The 26,727-nt window shown below is 41.5% G+C and overlaps 1 protein-coding gene across 1 annotated transcript in view; it reads left to right on the top strand.

Moving 5' to 3' along the window:
• Nucleotides 1-13,967, top strand: part of GOT1 (glutamic-oxaloacetic transaminase 1) — a 29,623-nt gene extending 15,656 nt beyond the window's left edge. Inside the window, exons 3-9 of the mRNA XM_082673360.1 lie at nucleotides 5,514-5,637; nucleotides 6,269-6,381; nucleotides 6,606-6,710; nucleotides 8,128-8,278; nucleotides 8,364-8,529; nucleotides 9,302-9,444; nucleotides 13,386-13,967. Coding sequence (XP_082529486.1) covers nucleotides 5,514-5,637; nucleotides 6,269-6,381; nucleotides 6,606-6,710; nucleotides 8,128-8,278; nucleotides 8,364-8,529; nucleotides 9,302-9,444; nucleotides 13,386-13,525 — 942 coding nt within the window. The 3' untranslated portion in view covers nucleotides 13,526-13,967. The remainder of the gene's footprint in view (nucleotides 1-5,513; nucleotides 5,638-6,268; nucleotides 6,382-6,605; nucleotides 6,711-8,127; nucleotides 8,279-8,363; nucleotides 8,530-9,301; nucleotides 9,445-13,385) is intronic.
• The last annotated feature ends 12,760 nt before the right edge of the window (nucleotides 13,968-26,727 follow it).

The following is a 26,727-nucleotide window of genomic DNA, read 5'->3' as shown; positions in this document are numbered from 1 at the left end:
AAACTGTGATTAAAAATCTTGCAACAGGGCTTCCTTGGTGGCACAGTGGTTGAGAGTCCGCCTGCCGATGCAGGGGACATGGGTTCGTGCCCCGTTCTGGGAAGATCCCACGTGCCATGGAGTGAGCCATGGCCACTGAGCCTGCGCGTCCGGAGCCTGTACTCTGCAACGGGAGAGGCCACAGCAGTGAGAGGCCCGTGTACCACAAAAAAAAAAATAAAAAATCTTGCAACAAACAAAAGTACAGGACCAGATGGCTTCACCGGTGAATTCTATCAAACATTTAGAGAAGAGCTAACACCCATCCTTCTCAAACTCTTGCAAAAATTTTCGGAGGAAGGAACACTCCCGAAATCATTGTATGAGGCCACCATCACCCTGTTACCAAAGCCAGACAAAGATACTCCAAGAAAAGAAAATTACAGACCAATATCACTGATGAATATAGATGCAAAAATCCTCAACAAAATACTAGCAAACAGAAACCAACAACACATTAAAAGAATCATACACACCATGACCAAGTGGGATTTATCCCAGGGATGCAAGGATTCTTCAATATATGCAAATCAATCAATGTGATACACCATATTAACAAATTGAAGAAGAAAAACCATATGATCATCTCAATAGATGCAGAAAAAGCTTTTGACAAAATTCAACACCCATTTATGATAAAAACTCTCCAGAAAGTAGGCATAGAGGGAACCTACCTCAACATAATAAAGTCCATATACGACAAACCCACGGCAAACATCATTCTCAATGGTGAAAAACTGAAAGCATTTCCTCTAAGGTCAGGAACAAGACAAGGATGTCCACTCTTGCCACTGTTATTCAACATACTTTTGGAAGTCCTAGCCACAGCAATCAGAGAAGAAAAAGAAATAAAAGGAATACAGATTGGAAAAGAAGTGAAACTGTCACTGTTTGCAGATGACATGATACTATACATAGAGAATCCTAAAGATGCCATCAAAAAACTACTAGAGCTAATCAATGAATTTGGTAAAGTTGCAGGATACAAAATTAATACACAGAAATCTCTTGCATTCCTATACAGTAATGATGAAAAATCTGAAAGGGAAATTAAGGAAACACTCCCATTTACCATTGCAACAAAAAGAATAAAATACCTAGGAATAAACCTACCTAAGGAGACAAAAGACCTGTATGCAGAAAACTATAAGACACTGATGAAAGAAATTAAAGATGATACCAACAGATGGAGAGATATACCATGTTCTTGGATTGGAAGAATCAATATTGTGAAAATGACTATACTACCCAAAGCAATCTACAGATTCAATGCAATCCCTATCAAATTACCAATGGCATTTTTTACAGAACTAGAACAAAAAAACTTAAAATTTGTATGGAGATACAAAAGACCCCAAATAGCCAAAGCAGTCTTGAGGGAAAAAAATGCAGCTGGAGGAATCAGACTCCCTGACTTCCGACTCTACTACAAAGCTATACTACAGTAATCAATACAAAAGACCCCGAATAGCCAAAGCAGTCTTGAGGGAAAAAAATGCAGCTGGAGGAGTCAGACTCCCTGACTTCCGACTATACTACAAAGCTATACTACAGTAATCAAGACAATATGGAACTGGTACAAAAACAGAAATATAGATCAATGGAACAGGATAGAAAGCCCAGAGATAAACCCATGCACCTATGGTCAAGTAATCTATGACAAAGGAGGCAAGGATATACAATGGAGAAAAGACAGTCTCTTCAATAAGTGGTGCTGGGAAAACTGGACAGCTACATGTAAAAGAATGTAATTAGAACACTCCCTAACACCATACACAAAAATAAACTCAAAATGGATTAGAGACCTAATTGTAAGACTGGACACTATAAAACTCTTAGAGGAGAACATAGGAAGAACACTCTTTGACATAAATCACAGATCTTTTTTGATCCACCTCCTAGAGTAATGGAAATAAAAAGAAAAATAAACAAGTGGGACCTAATGAAACTTAAAAGCTTTTGCACAGCAAAGTAAACCATAAACAAGACAAAAAGACAACCCTCAGAATAGGAGAAAGTATATGCAAATGAATCATCGGACAGAGGATTAATCTCCAAAATATATAAACAATTCATGCAGCTCAATAGTAAAAAAACAAACAACCCAACCCGGAAATGGGCAGAAGATCTAAATAGACATTTCTCCAAAGAAGACATACAGATGGCCAAAAAGCATGAAAAGCTGCTCAACATCACTAATTATTAGAGAAATGCAAATCAAAACTACAATGAGGTATCACCTCACACCAGTTAGAATGGGCATCATCAGAAAATCTACAAACAACAAATGCTGGAGAGGGTGTGGAGGAAAGGGAACCCTCTTGCACTGTTGGTGGGAATGTAAATTGATACAGCCACTATGGAGAACAGTGTGGAGGTTCCTTAAAGAACTAAAATTAGAATTACCATATGACCCAGCAATCCCACTACTGGGCATATACCCTGAGAAAACCATAATTCGAAAAGACACATGCACCCCAATGTTCATTGCAGCACTATTTACAATAGCCAGGCCATGGAAGCAAGCTAAATGCCCATCGACAGATGAATGGATAAAGAAGATGTGGTACATATATACACTGGAATATTACTCAGCCATAAAAAGGAACGAAATTGGGTCATTTGTAGAGATGTGGATGCATCTAGAGACTGTCATACAGAGTGAAGTAAGTCAGAAAGAGAAAAACAAATATCGTGTATTAACGCATATATGTGGAACCTAGAAAATGGTACAGATGAACCGGTTTGCAGGGCAGAAATAGAGACACAGATGTAGAGAACATACGTATGGATACCAAGGGGGGAAAGTGGCGGGGGCGGAGGTGGTGGTGGGATGCATCAGGAGATTGGGATTGACATGTATACACTGATGTGTATAAAATGGATGACTAATAAGAAAAAAGAATAAATTAATTAAAACAAAACAAAAAAACCCCCCAAAAACAAAAAAAAAAGCTGAGCACAGGAAATATAAAAACTATGCTTGGGGATGTCTTTACTGATATCCACATGCACCTGTCACATATCCATGATAACTTTAAGTCCCTGCTTTAAGGGAGACCTTGCTCATTTGTATAGGAAGTATCAACATTCCTATACAAAGTGCTGAGGTATTTGAAATATGAAATAATGAATAAAGTTGACATTCAGCTTAGCTGATGACAAATCCATAAAAAATGAATGTACATTTAGGTTATATCACCTTGGTCGAGATTTGCGTAAGGAATCCAGGTAGGTCACAATGTGAAGCCCAAACCTTTAAGTTAATGGGAAGCAACAGGTACACACTGCTATATTTAAAATAGATAACCAACAAGGACCTACTGTAATAAATGAATGAATGAATGAATGAAATTATTAACATAAAAAGAAAATAAAGTAATGGGAAGGGACCAGTGCTCGGGGGGACCACTTTGAAGAACCACATCTGATGCACAGTGACCTTTTCCATCCCAGTCCACTGCCTTTGCTCCTCTCTGCAGTGGATGCTGTGCTCAGTTCCTCGTTTTCCTGAACGTCAACTTCGCTTCTGTTTCATGTTTCAGGCGATGTTCTTTCACAGATGCTCAGATCTCTGAATATAAATAGAGCAGTGGGGAATAATAGTGATAATTGGTATTATTGCCTAGTTCCTAGCTTAAAGGGAACTTCTGCTCGTGATTCAGTGTTCTTCATGAAGCTGACTTACTCATCATGGCTGGATCTTATTTTCTTTTCTTTTTAGTTATTTTTAGGAAGTCTCATTGCTTCTATTTTTCCCAAGCATTTATATCAGAAATAGCTCTATTGTTTTCTCCTGTTATGATGATCATTTGGGTGATCATTTTCTCTATCTAACAGCATGACAAATTTTATATTTCTTTTCTCTTTTTTTTAAAATAGGAGAAAATCAAAGTTTAATAACATATATACATGGGAGAGGTCCAGGAAAACTGACTCACTCCTATATTTGTTAATAATCGTGCATTCGTGAGATGACTAACTTGACCAAGGGAGTATTTTTATATGCACTATTGGATTCATACTGTTCATCAATATTTAGGAAGTTAGTATCAATATTCATGAAAGAGGTCTCTTTTTTTCTCTTTTTTTTCCCTTTGTCATCTTTCAGCGTTGGTGTTGACGTTAGTTTTTTTTTTTAAAGATTTTGGAAGCTTTTCTTCTTTAGGAAGTTTTTTTTTTTTACTTCTTTATTGTGGGAAATTTCAAATATATACAAAAGTAGTTAAAACTGTAATGAACAAACCCCCATGGATCCATCAGCTAGCTTCAACAATGATCTGTATTTGGTCAGTCTTGTATATTCCCCCACCCTCCCTGCCAAAACTGAATTATTTTATAGCAAATTACAGACATCTAAATATATATTTTAAATTATTAAAAAATTTTCCAAATAATACATGAATACATTCTCCTTATTTTTTAAAAAAACAACTTGTAGATTAGGCCAAAGTCCCTTTGACCACTATTCCCACATCCTAGGCCCCTCACCAGAGGTTGCTGCTGTTATTACATTGGTGTGTGTCCTTCCTTTTCAGTAGACATTCTTATGTGATCTTTCTCTTTCTTTCTCCTTTAGACATATTAAGCAACACGTAATTAATGACATTTCTCTACTGAAAGAGTTATGCTAAAACCTAATTAGAAGTGTGAAGGGGCAAAAGCAAAGATGTTTAGGCAGAACAACAGAAGTAGGGCCTAGTGACTAGATGTAGAGTGAGAAGGCCTGGATTTATACCCAGCTCTGCCGCTCACCAGCTGCGAATCCCTTGGTGAACCACTTCTCTGAATCAATTTCCTCATGTATAAATTGGGGATCTAGAACTTACTTTACAGGGCTGTGTGAGGGTCAAACAAGAATGTGTGTGAAGGTATTTTGTAAACGGTAAAACGTAGGACTTTTATTATTGCCCAGGTGAGGCCATTTTAAGATAAGAGGAAGCTTCAGGAGAGGAGAGTAGTATTTGCATATAACCTTTGTTCTGTGAGAACATTTCTAAGGATTAATAAGCCTTTGTCATAGCAATGAGAAAGGGCATTGCAGACTGATGATAGCAAGCTCGGAACATTATTTTACCGGCTTCTGTTGGAGGGCAGTTTTGATCTTGGGATGGGTGCAAAGGGATGGGTTTGCTTTGCAGGGCACACTCTAGTGTGCCCGAGGTATGTCCTAGGGCCTAGGTATGTCCTCCCCCTCTGTGTTCAGAGGGACGCTCCTTTGGGGGTCAGACTTCCAGACTTCCTGGGTGAAGATCTGACCTTTCTGCTGAGTAGCTGGTAACTTTGAGCAAGGTGCTTCACTTCTTAGCCTTAGTTTCCTCGTTTGTAAACATGGGCAAATAATACTTTTTCATGTAGTTATGACATTTTATAGAGATAACACATTTAAGGAAGTGCTCATCATTACCATATTTTCCCTAATATTATCTGACCTCACCATTAAATAACCAGTGACCCTGCTTGTTCTCTTCCAGGTAGGAGGTGTGCAGTGTTTGGGGGGAACAGGTGCACTTCGAATTGGAGCTGAGTTCTTAGCGCGATGGTACAATGGAACAAACAACAAGGACACGCCCGTCTATGTATCCTCACCAACCTGGGGTGAGTCCTGTAGCTGTAGCGAGAGGAGAAACAGAGAAGCCAGAGGAATTCTCACATACTGTGAGACAGCTATATTGATGGGGTCCTATGGAGGCACATAGCTCAGACTCTGGGGAGTGTGTGTGTTTTGGGAGGGCTGGTGGTAGCAGAGGAAGCCTTCCTGGAAGAAGTGGTTTCCGTGTTTAGACTTGAAGGATGAGGATGGGTCGGGGCTGGCAGGGAAGGAATTATCCTCATGAATTTCACTGCTTACACTGAAAATGTAACCCAGCCCTGGATCAACTAACATGAGAATGGCTTGAGCAGTGGATTATGGTAGTACATGGGTAACCTGATGCTTAAATTCAGATTGGGACTACTTTATCCCAAGACTCTTGGTGAACTTGTGTTTTAGTGTATATTGAGCCTTCCCAGAGGAGGGAGGTCCCACTGTAGTAGGATGTAAGTCAGCATGACTAGACTGGTCAAACTTGTTGTTGGTCACAGTCATTCCTCTCAATCTTAACCCCTCACCTCCATGTCACCCAGTGGATGTTGAGCCTGTGAGGGCCCTGGAAGCTGCCTTGAGTCCCTTCTGTTCATGCCTCCTTGTGTTTGTAAAACATTTAACATTTTACCCCTTTGCTTGCAGAGAATCATAATGGTGTCTTTATTGCCGCTGGATTTAAAGAAATTCGGTCTTATCACTATTGGGATGCAGCGAAGAGAGGACTAGACCTCCAGGGTTTTCTGAATGATCTGGAGGTGGGTTATTAGAAGAAAAAGTAGACAGAATGCTATGACGTCAAGAAGAGCAGGGAAAAGTCTTTGGATCAGTTGATAGGTGAGAGAGTCTGAGACACCCTACTCAGGCCAGATGGTGGTTTCTGAAATGGCACGTAAGGAGGGAGTACCTGCCCTCTGTGCCCCTGACTCTGCCCCCCATGTCCCTGCTGGTGTCAGAACTTACATAGCTTCCTTCTCTCCAGAAAGCTCCCGAGTTCTCCATCTTTGTCCTCCACGCCTGTGCACACAACCCGACTGGGACTGACCCAACTCCGGAGCAGTGGAAGCAGATTGCCTCTGTCATGAAGGTAACTGTCTTTTCAGAGCATCTCTTAAAATAGTGTGTGTTAATATTTGATGTATTCAACAGCAGTACCTATTTACGGAAGAATTTGGAAAAATGGAGAAAAGCCCAAAGAAAAAATAAGTACTAACTATAAATTCTATTACCCAAAGAAAGCCACTGTTAACATTTTGATATACAGAATGTCAGGCTCTTTTCTTTTTAAATTTTTTTTTAGTGTAGTTATACATGACATGCATGGCTATGTCACAGTACAGATTGATTAAATCAGTTGATGGCCATTTCGTGCCCAGGTTTCTTACTCTTGTGAACAATATATGTAATAAACCTCCTATTTTTTTTTTTTTTTTTTTTTTTTTGCGGTACGCGGGCCTCTCACTGTCGTGGCCTCTCCCGTTGTGGAGCACAGGCTCCGGACGCGCAGGCCCAGCGGCCATGGCCCACAGGCCCAGCCGCTCTGTGGCATGTGGGATCCTCCCGGACCGGGGCACGAACCCGTGTCCCCTGCATCGGCAGGCGGACTCCCAACCACTGCGCCACCAGGGAAGCCCCAAACCTCCTTTTTATTATTTCTTTGGGATAACTTTCTACACTGGAATTTCTAGCTCAAGGTGTATATATTCTTCATTAACATGTTTAAAGAATACTTCTTGATAAACTATTATGTACCAGGTGCCATAGGGGGACAATAGTGAACAAAGCAGAGGTGGTCCCGCCCTCAGAGCATACAGCCGGTTTGGGGAGACAGCCACGTACTGTGAGACAGCTGCGTTGATGGGGTCCTATGGAGGCACATAGCCCAGACTCTGGGGAGTGCGTGCATTTTGGGAGGGCTAGTGGTAGCAGAGGAAGCCTTCCTGAAAGAAGTGGTTTCCGTGTTTAGACTTGAAGGATGAGGATGGGTCAGGGCTGCAGGGAAGGAATGTTTCCTGCAGAGGGAAGAGCACCATCAAAAGCCCAAGGCAGAGGTCATGGTCCATATGAGGAAGTAAAAGTAATTCTTGGTACGGGCTGGAGTTCCAGGGGAGGGGGCGAGTGAGTGATGAGGCTAGAGAGGTAAATGGGGGCCAGGTCCTGTGCTGAAGCCTCGGACTTTATTCTGAGGGCAGTGGGGAGCCCCTGGAAATCTTTGATGTCATGGAGTGACATGATCAGATGTGCCCTTGTTGGCAAAGCAGCATCGTGACACTCTAGGACAATATACTTAAAAAACTAAGGTTTACCGAAGTTAGATTTGTTGGTTGGTATTTAGGTGAATAGAGAAACAGATGTAAAGTGGAGTTGGATGCAGAAAGGAAAGAGGTAGGAGAAATGGACAGGGGTGAGACATTCCTTCCAGGCACCAGTTGGGGAAGGAAGGCCGGTGTCTGAGGTTGGTTCCAGGAGGATTTCCTGCCCTGACTCACTTTCCTTTCTCGCAGCGCCGGTTTCTGTTCCCCTTCTTTGACTCAGCCTATCAGGGCTTCGCATCTGGCAACCTGGAAAAAGACGCCTGGGCCATTCGCTATTTTGTGTCTGAAGGGTTCGAGCTCTTCTGTGCCCAGTCCTTCTCCAAGAACTTCGGGCTCTACAGTGAGTGCTGTCATGAGTTACAGCCCAGCTGCCCCAGCCTCGCCGCCCCCGGAGCCCCAAGGCTGATTCTCCTCCTTCCTTTTAGATGAGCGAGTGGGGAATCTGACCGTGGTTGCGAAAGAACCTGATAGCATCCTCCGGGTCCTTTCCCAGATGGAGAAGATAGTGCGAATTACGTGGTCCAATCCCCCTGCTCAGGGAGCACGAATCGTGGCCCATACCCTCTCTGACCCTGAGCTTTTTAATGAATGGTAAGGGGCTCAACGCCGATGGGCGAAGCGTGGGGATGCAGAACAGCGATTGTCCCATTACATTTAACTGTCTCTTCCTTTTATGCTGGCAGAGGCAGGACAAAAATACTTGAACCTCTTTTGAGTGTCAGTTATTATTTCTGTAAAATAGGGCTGACACTTACACTGTGTGTAACAGAGCACTGGGAACATAGGAAGGAGGCCCTCAGTGAATGGGAGTTTCCCCCACTCTCCCACCACCCAGGCTTCCTCCCCTTAAAGTTGGGAAATACAGGGAGGAATTTCTGATAAAATAGAATATCTAACTTCAAGTTAGTGCAACAATTTTGGGGCTCTTCATTCTTATCTAATTTATATACTTTTTGTCTTATTTTGAAACAGTAATTTTTTTGTAGTAGCTAAATCTGCAATCTCTACTTAATTACACCTGATAAAATACATTATCCTGTCTCAAGCAGCACCTAGCTGAAGAAAATATATTATCCTGTCTCAAGCAGCACCTAGCTGAAGTCTGAGTTAAAACATAAGTGGTATTACAGCCAGTATACCTAAGACTAGCCATAAACTCCATCAGTAAATAAAGTCCTTTCCTTCTGCCTAGTAAGTCTATCTCTCTGGTCTCCTTATCCACCCATCCAGACATCCACATACCATAATAGGCAGGTTGTGATCATGTTTTCAGCGTACAGATTAAATTACATTTAAAAAATTTTTCTGTTTTCGTGTACCATCTCTCCTGTGTGGATTGGTATTCATATTGCTGTCCACTCAGGACAGGTAACGTGAAGACAATGGCTGACCGCATTCTGACCATGAGATCTGAGCTCAGGGCACGATTAGAAGCCCTCAAGACCCCTGGAACCTGGAACCATATCACGGAGCAGATTGGAATGTTCAGTTTCACCGGGTTGAACCGTAAGTGGCCCCACCGCCTCGAATACTCACTGTTGGACACAGCACTCCTCACGGCCAGTGTTCTTGGGCTTGGCTCCCTTAGCTGTTGCCCATTTGGTCAGCTATGACTTTGGACCAGAACAAATTAGATTTTCTCAGTGTGCCCCACCCATCTCCTGGACTGCTTGGGTCTCAGAAGAGCATTGTGTGGTCTACCCTCCAGAACATAACTCAGATACTTTCATTTTTATGGGCTTGGGAAGTGGCTCAGAGCCAGCTGGGAAGTAACAGGATTTGTACCTTGGAGCTTTGATTTATGAAACATCTTTTATAAATGCTTAGGCACCTTTTGGGTTTTCCTTAACCTTAAGTATAAATATTACATATGATTATCGAAGGACCTAATTTCTTAACAGGTCTTTCCTAGTCTCCAAGCATTGCCTAGGTTACAACATTCTCTTTTCACTTCATAAATAAGAATTTAGATTGGTAGTTGGAATTAAAAGTCAGTTGACAGTCTAGCAGGCAGACATGCACGATCTTGGTCAGCCGTCAGTAGGGTGTATCAGTGATTGGCCATCCCGTCTGATGATAGAGGACTCATTCATTTAATAAGTAATTCCTGAGCACCTCAAGCCAAGCCACTGGTTGCATGGTGCAGATATGACCTCCCTGTGGAGCTTGTGTCTGAGTGGCTCAGGGGACAGATGTGTGCCTTTGGGTAGTCAGTAGAACCTTAGGTACTGGGAGGTACTATAAACCAGGGCCATCAGAGTGCCTGTTTGAAATGGGCTCAGAAAAAAGCCAAAAGAAAGGTGGTAAAGACTGTATATTGCAGACTCACTGAAACACTTTGGGGTAAAATGAGGCTAACCAAGAAAGTAAACGGATAGCTCAGTTAGCCTTTGGTGTCCTCACAGTTCTGGAATGGGGAATTAGTTTCCTTAATTAAGGAAAATCATCCTTATACAATTTTTAAGATATTAAGTGTAATGGAAATGGTGTTTAGTAGTAATATTCTTTTTTTTTTCCCTAGCCACATTTCTTTTTTTTTTTTTTAAATAGATTTATTTATTTATTCATTTATTTAATTTTTGGCTGCATTGGGTCTTCCCTGCTGCATGCGGGTTTTCTCTAGTTGCTGAGAGCAGGGGCTACTCTTTGTTGCGGTGCGCGGGCTTTTTGTTGTGATGGCTTCTCTTATTGCAGAGCAGGGGCTCTAGGCACGCGGGCTTCAGCAGTTGTGGCTCACGGGCTCTAGAGCGCAGGCTTAGTAGTTGTGGCATACGGGCTTAGCTGCTCTGTGGCATGTGGAATCTTCCCGGACCAGGGCTCGAACCCATGTCCCGTACATTGGCAGGTGGATTCTTAACCACTACGCCACCAGGGAAGCCCTCTTTTTTTTTTTTAATTTATTTTTTTATGCAGCAGGTTCTTATTAGTTATCTATTTTATACATATTAGTGTATACATGTCAATCCCAATCTCCCAATTCATCCCACCACCACCACCCCGCCACTTCCCCCCTTGGTGTCCATACGTTTGTTCTCTACATCTGTGTCTCTATTTCTGCCTTGCAAACCAGTTAATCTGTACAATTTTTCTAGATTCCACATATATGTGTTAATATACGATATTTGTTTTTCTCTTTCTGACTTACTTCACTCTGTATGACAGTCTCTAGGTCCACCCACATCTCTACAAATGACCCAATTTTGTTCCTTTTTACGGCTGAGTAATAGTCCATATGTACCACATCTTTATCCATTTGTCTGTCGATGGGCTTGCTTCCATGACCTGGCTATTGTAAAGAGTGCTGCAGTGAACACTGGGGTGCATGTGAGTAGTAATATTCTAAAAGCTCACAAGGTGGGGATGTCTTCCCATGAAGTATCCATATTGTCCCACTCTCCAGAGTAGGAAATTAGTTTTATTATGAATTGAAAAGTGGTGAGAATAGACCTGGCCTTATAACATAAAGTTATACTTTTAGAACTTGGCATTATTTACCCTTTTTAAAAACAGGGTTTGTTTTTTTTCTTCCCGACATTTTATTAGGAAAAATTTTAAACATACAGAAAAGTTAGAGGACTTGAACCCCATGTGCCCGCCACATAGTTTCTACAATTCTCATGTTGTGGTACTTCCTTTTCTACATTTTATCTATCAGAACAGGGGCTTTCATCCTGAAATATTTTTAAAATTGGGTATGCCTATATTGGCCTTTTTCTAGGGAAAAGTCCCTAACTTTTACTAGCTTCTCAACTGTGATACTCCCTTTCCCCATAAAAGTAGAGAAGTTTCATTTCTATTTAAGAAAACGGGGCGGGAGCCCTGTAACCACAACATCTACCTCTGGGGCATAGGCTTTACAAGGTGCTGTGCCCGTGGCTCTGTTGATGTGTGAGGTTAGGCGCTCTCTCCTTGGATGGCTGTAATTCACATAGTTAAAGCTGATCAGGGCTACTGTGAAGGTGGCTTTGTTTGGAGGGGCCCAAAGGTAGCACTGAGTACAGGGTCTAGGTTTTTCACTTCCATACAAAGGCAGTATAGTATCCTGGCTAAGAGCTGAGAGCCGGGAGTTATACTGCCTACCTTAAAATTCCAGATTCACAGCTGACTAGCTGTGTGACCTTGGGAAGGTCATTTAACTTCCATCTATGCCATCTGTAACATGGGGGCGATAAGGTTATTATCAAGATTAACTGAGCTAATATAAAGTGCTTAGAACACTGCCTGGCACCTAATGTTTGCTCCACTGATGATTATGATTTTATTACTGTCTTAGTCTGCTTGGGCTGCTATAACAAAATGTCATAGACTGGGTGGCTTAAACAACAGAAATTTATTCCTCACAGTTCTGGAGGCTGGGAAGTCTGAGATCAGGATGCCAGCATCAACAGGTTCTGATCGGGTTTCTCTTCCTAGCTTGCAAGTGGCTGTCTTCTTGCTGTATCCTCACATGAAGGGAGGAGGTGAGGGGGGGAGAGAGAGAGAGAGAGCTCGTGCATGAGCAAGCCTCTCTGGTCTCTTCTTATAAAGGTCACTATTCCCATCATGCATGCTTACCCTCGTGACCTCATCTAAACCTAATTACCAGCCAAAGGCTCCACCTCCTAATACCATCACAATGGGGCTTAGGGTTTCAAAGTATGAATTTTGGAGAGACACAAACATTCAGTCCATGACAATTATTATTATCCTGATCCCTCAAATTGATGGTGCCTTAAGGGTGCTAATTACTTAGGGGAAAAAAATCAGCTAAAATTCTCTCATGGATTTGCAATAAAGCAAAAAAAGCTCTAGAGATTGTGGCAGAAGGGAAGTACAGGCAGTCCCTTCCCATTTCATACAGCAGCGTTTCTGCAGACTCATGGGAAAACCCTCCTGTGTGTGTGTGTGTGAATGAGAGCTGAGATGCGCCAGGCCCGAGAGGTCTCTGCAGTGTTCAGGCTGCGGGTTCGCACACACAGCATTTATCCAGCAATGCTCATCTCAGGGCCTTGTCCAATGTACTGTGAAAATGAAACGTCAAAGGGAAGTTGCTCTGGGTGCTCAGGCTTAAACAAATAGAGGTAAAGGAAGAGATAAACAAAGCAGTTCTTAACCAGTTTTTCATATTAATGGATTGTTCTTAGGTCTGTGGGTTTGGTTGAGTGGATAGGGTGTCCCGGTGAACGTAACCTCCAAGGTTTGGTTGGGAGGTAGTCCCAGATTAAAATTCCCATCAGGAAGAACCGTGTTAAACTTGCTGGGGATTAGGAAGTTAGCTCATAAGAGTGGTTTCCAGAATCTGCTGAGCGTATTTCTCACTGTGTCAGGTGGACAAAATAACTCCTATTGTTTTGCTTCTCTGTGTTAGGGGGAAGAAAGGAAATTGTCATTGTAATGGACTCTCTGGACCTCCATTACTTAAAGGATTCCTACTGCTCTGATTATGTATCTCTTTTGGTTTTCAACAGCCAAGCAGGTTGAGTATCTGGTCAATGAAAAGCACATCTATCTGCTGCCAAGTGGTCGGATCAACATGTGTGGCTTAACCACCAAAAACCTAGATTATGTGGCCAGCTCCATCCATGAAGCAGTCACCAAAATCCAGTGAAGAAACACCACCCAAACAAGCACCACCAAAGCGGTCCTCTGTCTCGTGTATTCCCTACCTGCACAAACCTGGTTGTATACATCACAACTAGATTAGAGACTACTGAGGGACAGAAAAGCTGTTCTGGTGAGGCGGTTTCTGTTTAAGCTGGCCTCACGGGAAGAGAACATGTCTTTAAAGGAAATGGGGATCTGGGATTAGAGCCCGTTTGGAGGCCAGAGCAAATTAAGGCTTTTATTTGAGAAGAATAAAAAGATACTTTGATGATGAAATGTAGATGTCTTGCCCCCTCGCTGGAAGCAGGAGTATTGCCCATGTCACTTGTGTGCTCCTCTGTGTTGCTTTACTCTGTACAAATTTGAGTCCCAAAGATCAAGTTGTCTGAAGAGCCAAGTGTGATTGTGGGTGTCATTTGTGTCATTAAAACTCGTCATCTCGCAGAGTCTCTGTCTCCCTGCTCTTTCTGCATGGTTGTGTCCCTGTCCCTAAGCTTGAGTTCTTTAGAGTGACCAAGTTAAGAAATACATTTATATCTCACCCACACATTTAACTGACATGAAAGTTTCATAAAACAGTATTTACCCTTGCTATGTGTAATGCATTCTGATATTTTCTATTCTATTCTATTCTATTCTATTCTATTCTATTCTATTCTATTCTATTCTATTCTGTTTCACTAAAGTAATAAAGTGAAAGTGCTGATTGAGGCCCATGGACTTGATTTTGTCATCCGCTAATGGGTTGTAACCCATGATTTAAAGTGAATGCTGGGGCATAGAGAATGGACTTGAGGACATGGGGAGGGGGAAGGGTAAGCTGGGACGAAGTGAGAGAGTGGCATGGACATATATACACTACCAAATGTAAAATAGATAGCTAGTGGGATGCAGCCACATAGCACAGGGAGATCAGCTCGGTGCTTTGCGACCACCTAGAGGGGTGGGATAGGGAGAGTGGGAGGGAGATGCAAGAGGGAGGGGATATGGGGATATATGTATGCATATAGCTGATTCACTTTGTTATACAGCAGAAAATAACACACCATTGTAAAACAATTATACTCCAATAAAGATGTTAAAAAAAAAGTGAATGCTAAGAGTGGGATTTACCCGTTGCCAAAGAAAAAACTAAAATATATTCCTGCAATCTGCCTCCCTTTAGTGAACTCACCATAACATAGCCCTTTGACAGTTTTGTCCTTCAGAGGCCAGCCATCTTCATATGTTACTTAAGAAACTGAACTTCATGGATTCATAGAAGGGTTGACATCACTCAGGGTGATTCTAGAACCCAGTCCCTCCCACTGTAGTTGGAGTACCTCTTAGTCTATTGAAACTATTAGAGCCACTTAAACATAGATCACATTTTCCAGGGAGTCCAAGGGACTCTCCAAATGATGATTTAGTAGAATTTGAGTTTTACTTAAAACAAGAGGGTCTACTAATTGGTGTCTTAAAACTGAAAAGTAATTCTTGTTATGTTAACAGGATCTGCCCCTTTTTAGGATGCCTTTGAGTTGTTATAAAATCCTACAGTCTTTTTTTTTTTTTTTTCCAGACTGGAAGAATATATTTGCCATGCATATAATAGACAAAGGATTACTATTCAGAATTATAAAGAATTACTGTTATACAGGATTACTATCTGGGATTTTTTATTTTAACTTTTAAAATCCTACAAATTAAAAGAAAAATACAGATAACCCAGTAGAAAAATGAACAAAGGATACGAACAGGTAATTCAGAGGGAAAACTCAAATCAATTATAAACAATGAAAATGTTCTGAACATCGCTAGAAAAAATGGAAATGTAATGAAAGTAACAGGATACTATTTTACACTTAGATTGGGGAAATGGGAAATATGGTACAAATATGTTGGAGAGCAATTTGGCAACATTTTGAAAAGCTGAGGATGTGTGTACTTTACAATCAAGGAATCATATGCACTTTATGTATGCACGTTAGAGAAACTCACTTGTGCACCTGGAGAGAGCCATGAGAGTGACCAGGGCACAGTGTGACAGTGAAGAGATGAAAACACAAGTGTGCATCAGTAGGGGGTACATCAGCACCCCACATCCAGTACAGTCACAGGACTGGACATGGCACCAGAGCTGTGTGTGTCAATGAGGGTAAAGCTCACACATGATTTTGAGTGGATGAAAGGTGAGATGAGATGCCATTTATGATACCATTTCTCAAAATGTGCTGCATATTGTAGTTGCTTATGAATACATACATATGTAATAAAAATTTTAAATATAGGTAGGAAAGGTACACATCAATCTCAGGACAGTGGTTACCAGTGAGGAGAAACGGAGTGAGACGGTGAGGCGCTTAACCTATAACTGTGATATTTTCTTTAAAAATTATGTATCTAAAAGAAATATGAGGAGAGTCTTTATTAATAAAATTAACATTTACTGAATACAATTTGCCATTGTCAGGCACTATTGTAAGCCCTTGTATGTATCGGTTCACTTAATCCTCAACAATAAATCAGTGTGGTAGGTACTAATGTTATCATCACCCTTTGCAGAGGAGAAAAGAAGCATAGTAAATCAAGTAACTTGCCTAATATTAATATTAGTCACATGACTAGTAGGTGCTAGGATTTGAACCTAAGAAGTCTGGGTCCAGAGTCCATAAGCTTAAGCTATTACTCTACCCTGTTGCTGTGCCTTATTCTCTCTGAATCTCCTAAAGCAGGAAGGGCGAGTACGGAGCAGTTCTCAGGGGCTCAGAGCGTAGCCTGTGATTCGCTCAGCGTCAAGGGCAGAGTAGCCTACGTGGCCTTCTCTGTCAGAATTCAGTCTTTCTGAAGCCTAATCTGGAACTCTGTGATTCCAAAAGGTACAGGGTGGCCAAGGTACAGGATGAGGCCACGGCCTCATCCGAGGCCGCCTCCTACACCTGCCTCTCCCTCAAAATACCTGTCTGTTCAGTCTTCCACTCTTCCCTGTCAGGAAGAGGGAAGACACTCCTCACCAATTCCTTCTTCAGGATCTGCCAGGAATGGGACACCATATATCTCCTCATGGCTCCTGAGCTGGCAAATGGCACAACAGCCCCTTTGCCTTTCAAGGGTAGAACCACAAATCTTTCCCCAAGAATCCAGTTATACTAGAAATAGTTTCCTTAGTGGCAAGGTAAGAGCTCCTCTCCATTCCTCATATCCGACCAACAGTGGCTGGAAGCCTTGTTTGGACAGATCTCATGTCACAATGGAGGATTCTGGAAGGAACAGGGGACAGTGGGAAATAATTGGAATCTGGGAATCTAATGTTTACTGAGAACTCATAGGCATTATCTTAGTTAATCCTCACAACTACTACAAATAACCCAGAGGGACTTCACACCCAGTCCTTACATGAGGCTGAGGCTCAAAGTAGCTAAATGACTATGAGTCATGGGGCCATCTTAAAGTGGGAGGCTGCTGGGCTGGAGGTGGGGGCACCCAACACCTCAGCCTGGGGACCACTCTGAGGCTTAGAAACGAACCCCTGGAGTGTAGGTACAAGGCACTATCCTGTAAATCTTGTTAAGTCAGCAAATCAGGAACACTCCGTGTTGGGCTGCACACCACAGGCCTGCAAGCCCTGTACTTACCCAGCCTCAAGACCGAAGAAATAAAATCCTACAGTCTTGAAGGACAATCAGGGTCTCAGAAATCATTAACTCCAGCCTCTCTCCCAGTGCAAGAGTCTCTTCTATGTTGTCCCTGACTCATCACTTTTAACTGGGGTGGGTTGGGTTCTTTCTTTTTTTTCTTTTCCCACAGCACGTTTTACATGCTTACATTAAATTATATGTTCATTTATTTATTTTTAATTTTATTTATTTTTTATACAGCAGGTTCTTATTAGTTATCTATTTTATACATATTAGTGTATATATGTCAATCCCAATCTCTCAATTCATCCCACCACCATCCCCACCCCCCCACCACTTTCCCCCTTGGTGTCCTTATGTTTGTTCTCTACATCTGTGTCTCTATTTCTGCCCTGCAAACCAGTTCATCTGTACCATTTTTCTAGGTTCCACATATATGAATTAATATACGATATTTGTTTTTCTCTTTCTGACTTAACTTCACTCTGTATGACAGTCTCTAGATCCATCCATGTCTCTACAAATGACCCAACTGGGTTCCTTTTTATGGCTGAGTAATATTCCATTGTATATATGTACCACATCTTCTTTATCCATTCATCTGTCAATGGGCATTTAGCTTGCTTCCATGGCCTGGCTATTGTAAATAGTGCTGCAATGAACACTGGGGTGCATGTGTCTTTTCGAATTATAGTTTTCTCAGGGTATATGCCAGGTAGTGGGATTGCTGGATCATATGGTAATTCTATTTTTACTTTTTTGAGGAACCTCCATACTGTTCTCTATAGTGGCCATATCAATTTACATTCCCACCAACAGTGCAAGAGGGTTCCCTTTTCTCCACACCCTCTCCAGCATTTGTTGTTTGTAGATTTTCTGATGATGCCCATTCTAACTGGTGTGAGGTGATACCTCATTGTAGTTTTGATTTGCATTTCTCTAATAATTCGTGATGTTGAGCAGCTTTTCATGCTTTTTGGCCATCTGTATGTCTTCTTTGGAGAAATGTCTATTTAGGCTTTCTTCCCATTTTTGGATTGGGTTGTTTGTTTTTTTACTATTGAGCTGCATGAGCTGTTTATATATTTTGAAGATTAATCCTCTGTCCGATGATTCATTTGCAAATATATTCTGAGGGTTGTCTTTTCGTCTTGTTGTAGTTTCCTTTGCTTTGCAAAAGCTTTTAAGTTTCATTAGGTTCCATTTGTTTATTTTTGTTTTTATTTCCATTACTCTAGGAGGTGGGTCAAACAAGATCTTGCTGTGATTTATGTCCAAGAGTGTTCTTCCTATGTTTTCCTCTAAGAGTTTTATAGTGTCCAGTCTTACATTTAGATCTTTAATCCGTTTTGAGTTTATTTTTGTGTATGGTGTTAGGGAGTGTTCTAATTTCATTCTTTTACATGTAGCTGTCCAGTTTTCCCAGCACCATTTAATGAAGAGACTGTCTTTTTTCCATTGTATATCCTTGCCTTTGTCATAGATTAGTTGACATAGGTGTGTGGGTTTATCTCTGGGCTTTCTATCCTGTTCCATTGATCTATATTTCAGTTTTTGTGCCAGTACCTTATTGTCTTGATTACTGTAGCTTTGTAGTATGGTCTGAAGTCAGGGAGTCTGATTCTCCAGCTCCCTTTTTTTCCCTCAAGACTGCTTTGGCTATTCAGGGTCTTTTGTGTCTCCATACAAATTTTAAGATTTTTTGTACTAGTTCTGAAAAAATGCCACTGGTAATTTGATAGGGATTGCATTGAATCTGTAGATTGCTTTGGGTAGTATAGTCATCTTCACAATATTGATTTTTCCAATCGAAGAACATAATATATCTCTCCATTTGTTGGTGTCATCTTTGATTTCTTTCATCAGTGTCTTAATATTTTTCTGCATACAGGTCTTTTGTCTCCTTAGGTAGGTTTATTCCTAGGTATTTTATTCTTTTTGTTGCAATGGTGAATGGGATTGTTTCCTTAATTTCTCTTTCTGATCTTTTGTTGTTAGTGTATAGAAATGTAAGAGATATCTGTGCATTAATTTTGTATCCTGCAACTTTACCAAATTCATTGATTAGCTCTAGTAGTTTTCTGGTGGCATCTTAGGTTTCTCTATGTATAGTATCATGTCATCTGCAAACAGTGAGTTTTACTTCTTCTTTTCCAATTTGTATTCCTTTTATTTCTTTTTCTTCTCTGATTGCCGTGGCTAGGACTTCCAAAACTATGTTGAATAATAGTGGCAAGAGTGGACATCCTTGTCTTGTTCCTGATCTTAGAGGAAATGCTTTCAGTGTTTCACCATTGAGAATGATGTTTGCTGTGGGTTTGTCGTATATGGCCTTTATTATGTTGAGGTAGGTTCCCTCTCTGCCCACTTTCTGGAGAGTTTTTATCATAAATGGGTGTTGAATTTTGTCAAAAGCTTTTTCTGCATGTATTGAGAAGATCATATGGTTCTTCTTCAATTTGTAAATATAGTGTATCACATTGACTGATTTGCGTATATTGAAGAATCCTTGCATCCCTGGAATAAATCCCACTTGATCATGGTGTATGATCCTTTTAATGTGTTGTTGGATTCTGTCTGCTAGTATTTAGTTGAGGATTTTTGCATGTATATTCATCAGTGATATTGGTCTGTAATTTTGTTTTTTTGTAGTATCTTTGTCTGGTTTTGGTATCAGGGTGATGGTGACCTTGTAGAGTGAGTATGGGAGTGTTTCTTCTCTGCAATTTTTCAGAAGAGTTTGAGAAGGATGGGTGTTAGCTCTTCTCTAAATGTTTGATAGAATTCACCTGTGAAGCCATCTGGTGCCGGAGATTTGTTTGTTGGAAGACTTTTAATCAGTGTTTCAATTTCATTACTTGTGATTGGTCTGTTCATATTTTCTATTTCTTCCTGGTTCAGTCTTGGGAGGTTATACCTTTCTAAGAATTTGTCCATTTTTTCCAGGTTGTCCATTTTATTGGCATAGAGTTGCCTGTAGTAGTCTCTTATGATGCTTTCTATTTCTGCAGTGTCTGTTGTAACTTCTCCTTTTTCATTTCTAATTTTATTGATTTGAGTCCTCTTCCTTTTTTTCATGATGAATCTGGCTAAGGGTTTATCAATTTTGTTTATCTTCTCAGAGAACCAACTTTTAGTTTTATTGATCTTTGCTATTGTTTTCTTTGTTTTTATTTCATTTATGTCTGCTCTGATCTTTATGATTTCTTTCCTTCTGTTAACTTTGGATTTTGTTTGTTCTTCTTTCTCTAGTTCCTTTAGGTGTAAGGTTAAGATTGTTTATTTGAGATTTTTCTTGTTTCTTGAGGTAGGCTTGTATTGCTCTAAACCTCCCTCTTAGAACTGCTTTTGCTGCATCCCATAGGTTTCGGATCATCGTGTTTTCATTGTAATTTGTCTCTAGGTATTTTTTGATATCCTCCTTGATTTCTTCAGTGATCTCTTGGTTATTTAGTAACGTATTGTTTAGCCTCCATGTGTTTGTGTTTTTTATGTTTTTTTCCCCCCTGTAATTGATTTCTAATCTCATAGCATTGTGGTCAGAAAAGATACTTGATATGATTTCAATTTTCTTAAATTTACCGAGGCTTGATTTGTGACCCAAGATGTGCTCTATCCTGGAGAATGTTCCGTGCACACTTGAGAAGAAAGTGTAATCTGCTGTTTTTGGATGGAATGTCCTGTAAATATCACTTCAATCTATCTGGTCTATTGTTTCATTTAAAGCTTCTGTTTCCTTATTTATTTTCATTTTGGATGATGTGTCCATTGGTGTAAGTGAAGTGTTAAAGTCCCCCACTATTACTGTGTTACTGTCGATTTCCTCTTTTATAACTGTTAGCAGTTGCCTTATGTATTGAAGTGCTCCTGTGTTGGGTGCATATATATTTATAATTGTTATATCTTCTTCTTGGATCGATCCCTTGATCATTATGTAGTGTCCTTCTTTGTCTCTTGTAATAGTCTTTATTTTAAAGTCTCTTCTGTCTGATATGAGAATAGCTACTCCAGCTTTCTTTTGACTTCCATTTGCATGGAATATCTTTTTCCATCCCCTCACTTTCAGTCTGTATGTGTCCCTAGGTCTGAAGTGGGTCTCTTGTAGACAGCATATATATGGGTGTTGTTTTTGTATCCATTCAGGAAGCCTGTGTCTTTTGGTTGGAGCATTTAATTCATTCACATATAAGGTAATTATCGATATCTATGTTCCTATTACCATTTTCTTAATTGTTATGGGGTTTTTTTTGTAGGTCCTTTTCTTCTCTTGTGTTTCCCACTTAGAGAAGTTCCTTTGGCATTTTTTGTAGAGCTGGTTTGGTGGTGCTGAATTCTCTTAGCTTTTGCTTGTCTGTAGAGCTTTTGATTTCTCCGTTGAATCTGAATGAGATCCTTGCTGGGTAAAGTAATCTTGGTTGTAGGTTCTTCCCTTTCATTACTTTAAATATATCGTGCCACTCCCTTCTGGCTTGTAGAGTTTCTGCTGAGAAATCAGCTGTTAACCTTATGGGAGTTCCCTTGTCTGTTATTTGTCATATTTTTCATGTTGCTTTCAATAATTTTTCTTTGTCTTTAATTTTTGTCAATTTGATTACTATGTGTCTCAGCGTGTTTCTACTTGGGTTTATCCTGCCTGGGACTGTCTGTGCTTCCTGGACTTGGGTGGCTATTTCCTTTCCCATGTTAGAGTAGTTTTCGACTATAATCTCTTCAAATATTTTCTCAGGTCCTTTGTCTCTCTTCTCCTTCTAGGACCCCTATAATGCGAATGTTGTTGTGTTTAATGTTGTCATAAAGGTCTCTTAGGCTGTCTTCATTTCTTTTCATTCTTTTTTCTTTATTCTGTTCTGTAGCAGTGAATCCACCATTCTGTCTTCCAGGTCACTTACCCATTCTTCTGCCTCAGTTATTCTGCTATTGATTCCTTCTAATGTATTTTTCATTTCAGTTATTGTATTGTTCATCTCTGTTTGTTTGTTCTTTAATTCTTCTAGGTGTTTGTTCTTTAATTCTTCTAAGTCTTTGTTAAACATTTCTTGCATCTTCTCGATCTTTGCCTCCATTCTTTTTCCGAGGTCCTGGATCATCTTCACTATCATTATTTTGAATTCTTTTCCTGGGAGGTTGCCTATCTCCACTTCATTTAATTGTTTTTCTGGGGTTTTATATTGTTCCTCCATCTGGTACAAAGCCCTCTGCCTTTTCATTTTGTCTGTCTTTCTGTGAATGTGGTTTTCCTTTCACAGGCTGCAGAATTGTAGTTCTTCTTGCTTCTGCTGTCTGCCCTCTGTGGGTTGGGTTCTTTCAATGCTTGGTGAAACATCCCATTCTACTGATGGAGTAATTTCATTACAAAGATCTTTTACCTTGATCCAGAATTTGATCTCCATCTGTCCTACTCACCCAGTCCCCCTCTTCTCTTCCTTTAAACCACAGACATTAATTGTACTGGCACTTCTAATTGATGACTTTTCAAATATTTGAGAATAGTGGTTGTTATCCCTTGTTTTTGCTTCTCCCTGTGAAACTCCTCCCTCCAAGATTTTGCAGTGTTTGAGCACAGATTATGGTTTACAGATCCTTCACCACCCGGCTGGCTCCCTAGCAGTCCTTCAGAAAACATGTGCAGGTGCATGATTGGGTCTAGTGGATGGGAACAGATTTCAAGTGATGAGATGAACTTGCACTCAACTCTTCATTACTTTCATTCTATTTTTCTTTCTTTCAATATTTGTTCTTCCTATTTAAAGATGCTTGCCCTTCATAAGGGAAGAATAACAAAACTTGAGTCGAATGATTCTACATTTTGTCAGTCTTCTATCATTCTTCCGAAACACAGCTTTAAACCATGAATTCTCAACAAGGGTGATAGTACCCCTTAGATAGGGGCTAAAAATTGGTTCATGGGGGCAAAGAAAGTCCGAGATATTAAAGTGATTTTGTAGTCCTGCAAAGCACAATCTTACTTGACAAAATCTTATTTCTGGGTATTTAATTTCTCTTGTTGGGGAGAATTTGAACTTAATTTTTGTCTTTAGGGGGATTGCTAATGAAAAACCGGTTGAAAACACTTCTTTAAGTCAAAGTATACCTACCAAAGTTCTCAAATGTTTTTAGTATTTAAAAAAGCCCCAATCTCAGGAGTTCCCTGGTGGTCCAGTGGTTAAGAATCTGCCTTCCAATGCAGGGGATGTGGGTTTGATCCCTGGTTGGGGAACTAAGATCCCACATGCCATGGGGCAACTAAGCCTGCCTGCTACAACTAGAGAGAAGCCCATGTGCCACAGCTAAGACCCAACTAAGCCAAAAATAAATAAAAGCCCCAGTCTCAATAGGAATCTGCCTTTCTTCATTCTCTTCTTACATATATTCCCAACAGCGTGTTCTTTTTCCCCACGAGCGGGGGCTCTGAGCAAGTCTGGGAAAAGCCAGGCTAAGTGAGTTACACAGGTTTCTTTACTGCAGGGCTTCTCGGCGCCTCTCCCATGCAGGAACGCTCATTTCTTTCTCAAAATCACCCTGGAAAGGAAGTTTCACAGCCTGCCCTCTTTTACAGTCTATGAAATAGGCTGGGAACAGTTAGGTGAATTGCTCAAGTTTCCATGGCCAGGAAGTTGCGGAGCCTAGGGGTGTGAGTGCTTCCTCACAAGCGTGGACCAGTCCTACCTCTGAGGTTCACAGTGCACACCTGCTTAGCACAAGACCTGGCACATAAAACCCTCAGCAAAATAGTTGTATCATTTATTTACTGTTAATGAACTTAACAGCCTATGTAGGCTCCTGGGAAGAATCATGGGTCGTACTTGTGCAGGTCACTCGCTAATTGTCCTGTGTGGTGGTTGAAGATTTTGGTAGTAGGTGTCAGATTCCAACCCTCTGCAAAGACCTTAAAAACCCCAACACCTGTGCCCACCTGTCTGGCTGTCCCCTCGCTCCTGCCTTGGTTTAAAACTAATCAATAAGCCCTGCCCGCTCCCTCGTTCCTTTTCCCAGCCTTTGGATGGAAAGTGCTGAAATTAGGCCACTTTTGCTCCTCTCCAAAGGGCCTACAGAAGTGAGCCAGTGTGACCAGCACATTGTCTCAAGTGCTAGACTGGGTTTTGGCCTCCAAGACCTTGAACTTAGAAGGCACCCAGCCCAGTGCCTTGCACATCACGGGGCTCTGGCAAACGCCAGCCCTTCTCATTATCATCCTTGTGCTTCTTCCTTGTCCAGAAGTCACACTCTGGCTTCTCATTTGGCTTTTACTTTCCATTTCTGGCATTCGTTCTTGCAACATCTTACCCATCTGATATCCCAAAGCAGAGCGTGAGGGCTTTTCTGTAACCTTACCTGCAACCTCACACCTGGTCTCAAGAGGGGTGCCTCTTTAGGCAGGTGGGCCTCAGGTAAGATAATTATGTGTGCACCACCCACCCTGCACCTCAAATGAAACCATGTCAGAACACTGAGATGCCAGGGCAAGGGAAACAGCCACATTCCAGGAAAAGCATTTTTATTTTATTTAAAAATTATTTACAGTTTATTGAGCCTTCACAAATGCTTTATTTTAAAATCCTCTTTTTTTTTTTTTAAATCTGAAGAAAATCTTGGGTTGGGGTGGGGAATAGGGAGGGGAGTGGTGACAGGCTCCTTAGGGATTTTGCATAGGGATGGATTAATGCAACAGCAGTGGTGTAAGGGGTAATGAAAGGAAGACTAGACAGGCAGGCACCCTCGGGCCAGTGGCCAGCTGGGCAAGATGACTGCATGATGGCAGTCCTTGTTTGAAACTCACTGTTTACTGGTTTGGGTCAGAGCACCCAGCACCAAGGGCTGACACTTTGCCTATTTCTACCAGGCAAGAGTAGGTGTTGGGGGTGGGTGGTAGCTGTGAGTTATCTACAAGAAGTCATGCACTGCTGAGCCTCAGGCAGAGCCAGGCAAGGGATGTGAAGTCAATAATACATTGATGAAAGAGGCATCTCCAGCTGGAAAGTCTACTTCCACATGCTGTGTCCCTCCTGTTGGCAACACCTGCTCTGGTTTGGTGGGGGAGGGGGACCGAGTTATGTCGGGTGTAGGCTGTACAGCACCACAGGGTGTGTCAGGGGTTTCTGACGACTTCCACGTGGCGTGTGCCAGCTTTCCCTATCGATTTGATGGACACTTGAGAAGAATCTGTCTCAAACTAACCAGTATTCACTTCACTCTGCACTGCAGAAACTCTGGGCTGAAAGTTCCACTAGTTAAAATAGTGGGTTTTAACACTTTGTGGGTCTGAGACCTTTGAAAATGGTATGAAAGCTTTAGGCCTCTGGAAAACACACATAAGAACGCAGACACTAAATTATGACAGAGTCAGGGGTTTCATAGACCCTCTGAAGTCCAACAATGGACCCCCTGGAGCAATCGACCCCAAGTTAAGGACCCCCTGAGTTAAAGGTTCCTCTGGGTATTTTCTTTTGAGATGCAAATAACCCAGAGGAATTATCAGCCTCCCCGCTCCCCATGTGATTATTGATTGAATGGGTGGGGGGAGGTGAGAGTAATGGTTTTGGAGGAAGGGAAGGGAAGCCTGAATAGTATACCCCAGAGAAAAGTTAGGGAATGGTTTGGAGATCAGCAGGTAGCACTGGATCACTGGATCCCTGATCTAGGGGTGGGATATACATCAGAAAGGGGGGCAGGTGTCCCAAAGACAACCTTCACTTACTTCCACATTTTCCCTAAGGCTGGCTGTGTGGTTCCGGATCAGAACGAGTTTGTTCTTCAAGTAGGTCTGTGCAGTCATCCTGCCATCTGGTGGTGATGCTTGGAATTGCACCTGCCCCAACATCAGGTGAAAAACCAGAGATCTAAGATCAGTATGTTCTTAGAATAAAGTACGCTCAGCTGACTTGCTGGAGTGGAGTAATGGGTGGGGGTGGGGGGAATGGATGAAAAAAGAAGAGTGATTCTTCAGTGTTCCAGTGTAATATACACTGAAGTCCCATGAGAGCTTGCATCCTTCTTGGCCGACCTGGGCACTCTTTGGTTTGTCATGGCTAAAAACTTTCCACATATATTTTTTGAACTTAAAACCTGAAGTTCCATCTCTGGCTCCCAAATGGGGTTCTCTGCTCCCTGCTCCTCCTCTTCCAGAGCAGATTTATTGTTGGATTGATGAGTACTGATCAGGAGCCAAAACAGATGTGTCCCTGGGAAATAACAGTGACTTGAGGTTCCATCTCACATTCGTTCCATTCCAGCTGAGACACACCTCCCAGGCTGCTGGAACCCTTATCTAACAGGAAACTGGTCACTGACAGTTTTCTGTCCTGTAACTTCACATGCCAACGTGACTGTCCCGCTGCTCTAATGTTCTGGAGGAATTCGTGGTGCATCTCCTGAACTAATCTTCCTATCTGCTGCTCCAGCCTCCTTTGTGCCCGTCTGCCAGTGGCACCTTTTGACCTAAGCTAAGTATGAAATATGGTGCCAGGGGACACCAAAGAACAAAAAAGGGCATCAGGGATCCTCGAGTGGCACTGTCAGCCTGGGGTCATTTCTTCTCCAGTCCCAGACTGTGCTGTGGATAAAACCATTTCTAGCATGTTCCACAGAGGCA

Source organism: Grampus griseus, assembly GCF_964374135.1.
Source record: "Grampus griseus genome assembly, chromosome: 16".
NCBI classification, from domain to species: domain Eukaryota; kingdom Metazoa; phylum Chordata; class Mammalia; order Artiodactyla; family Delphinidae; genus Grampus; species Grampus griseus.
Note: the sequence above shows the minus strand (reverse complement) of the source record. Positions and strands in the feature narration are given on the sequence as shown.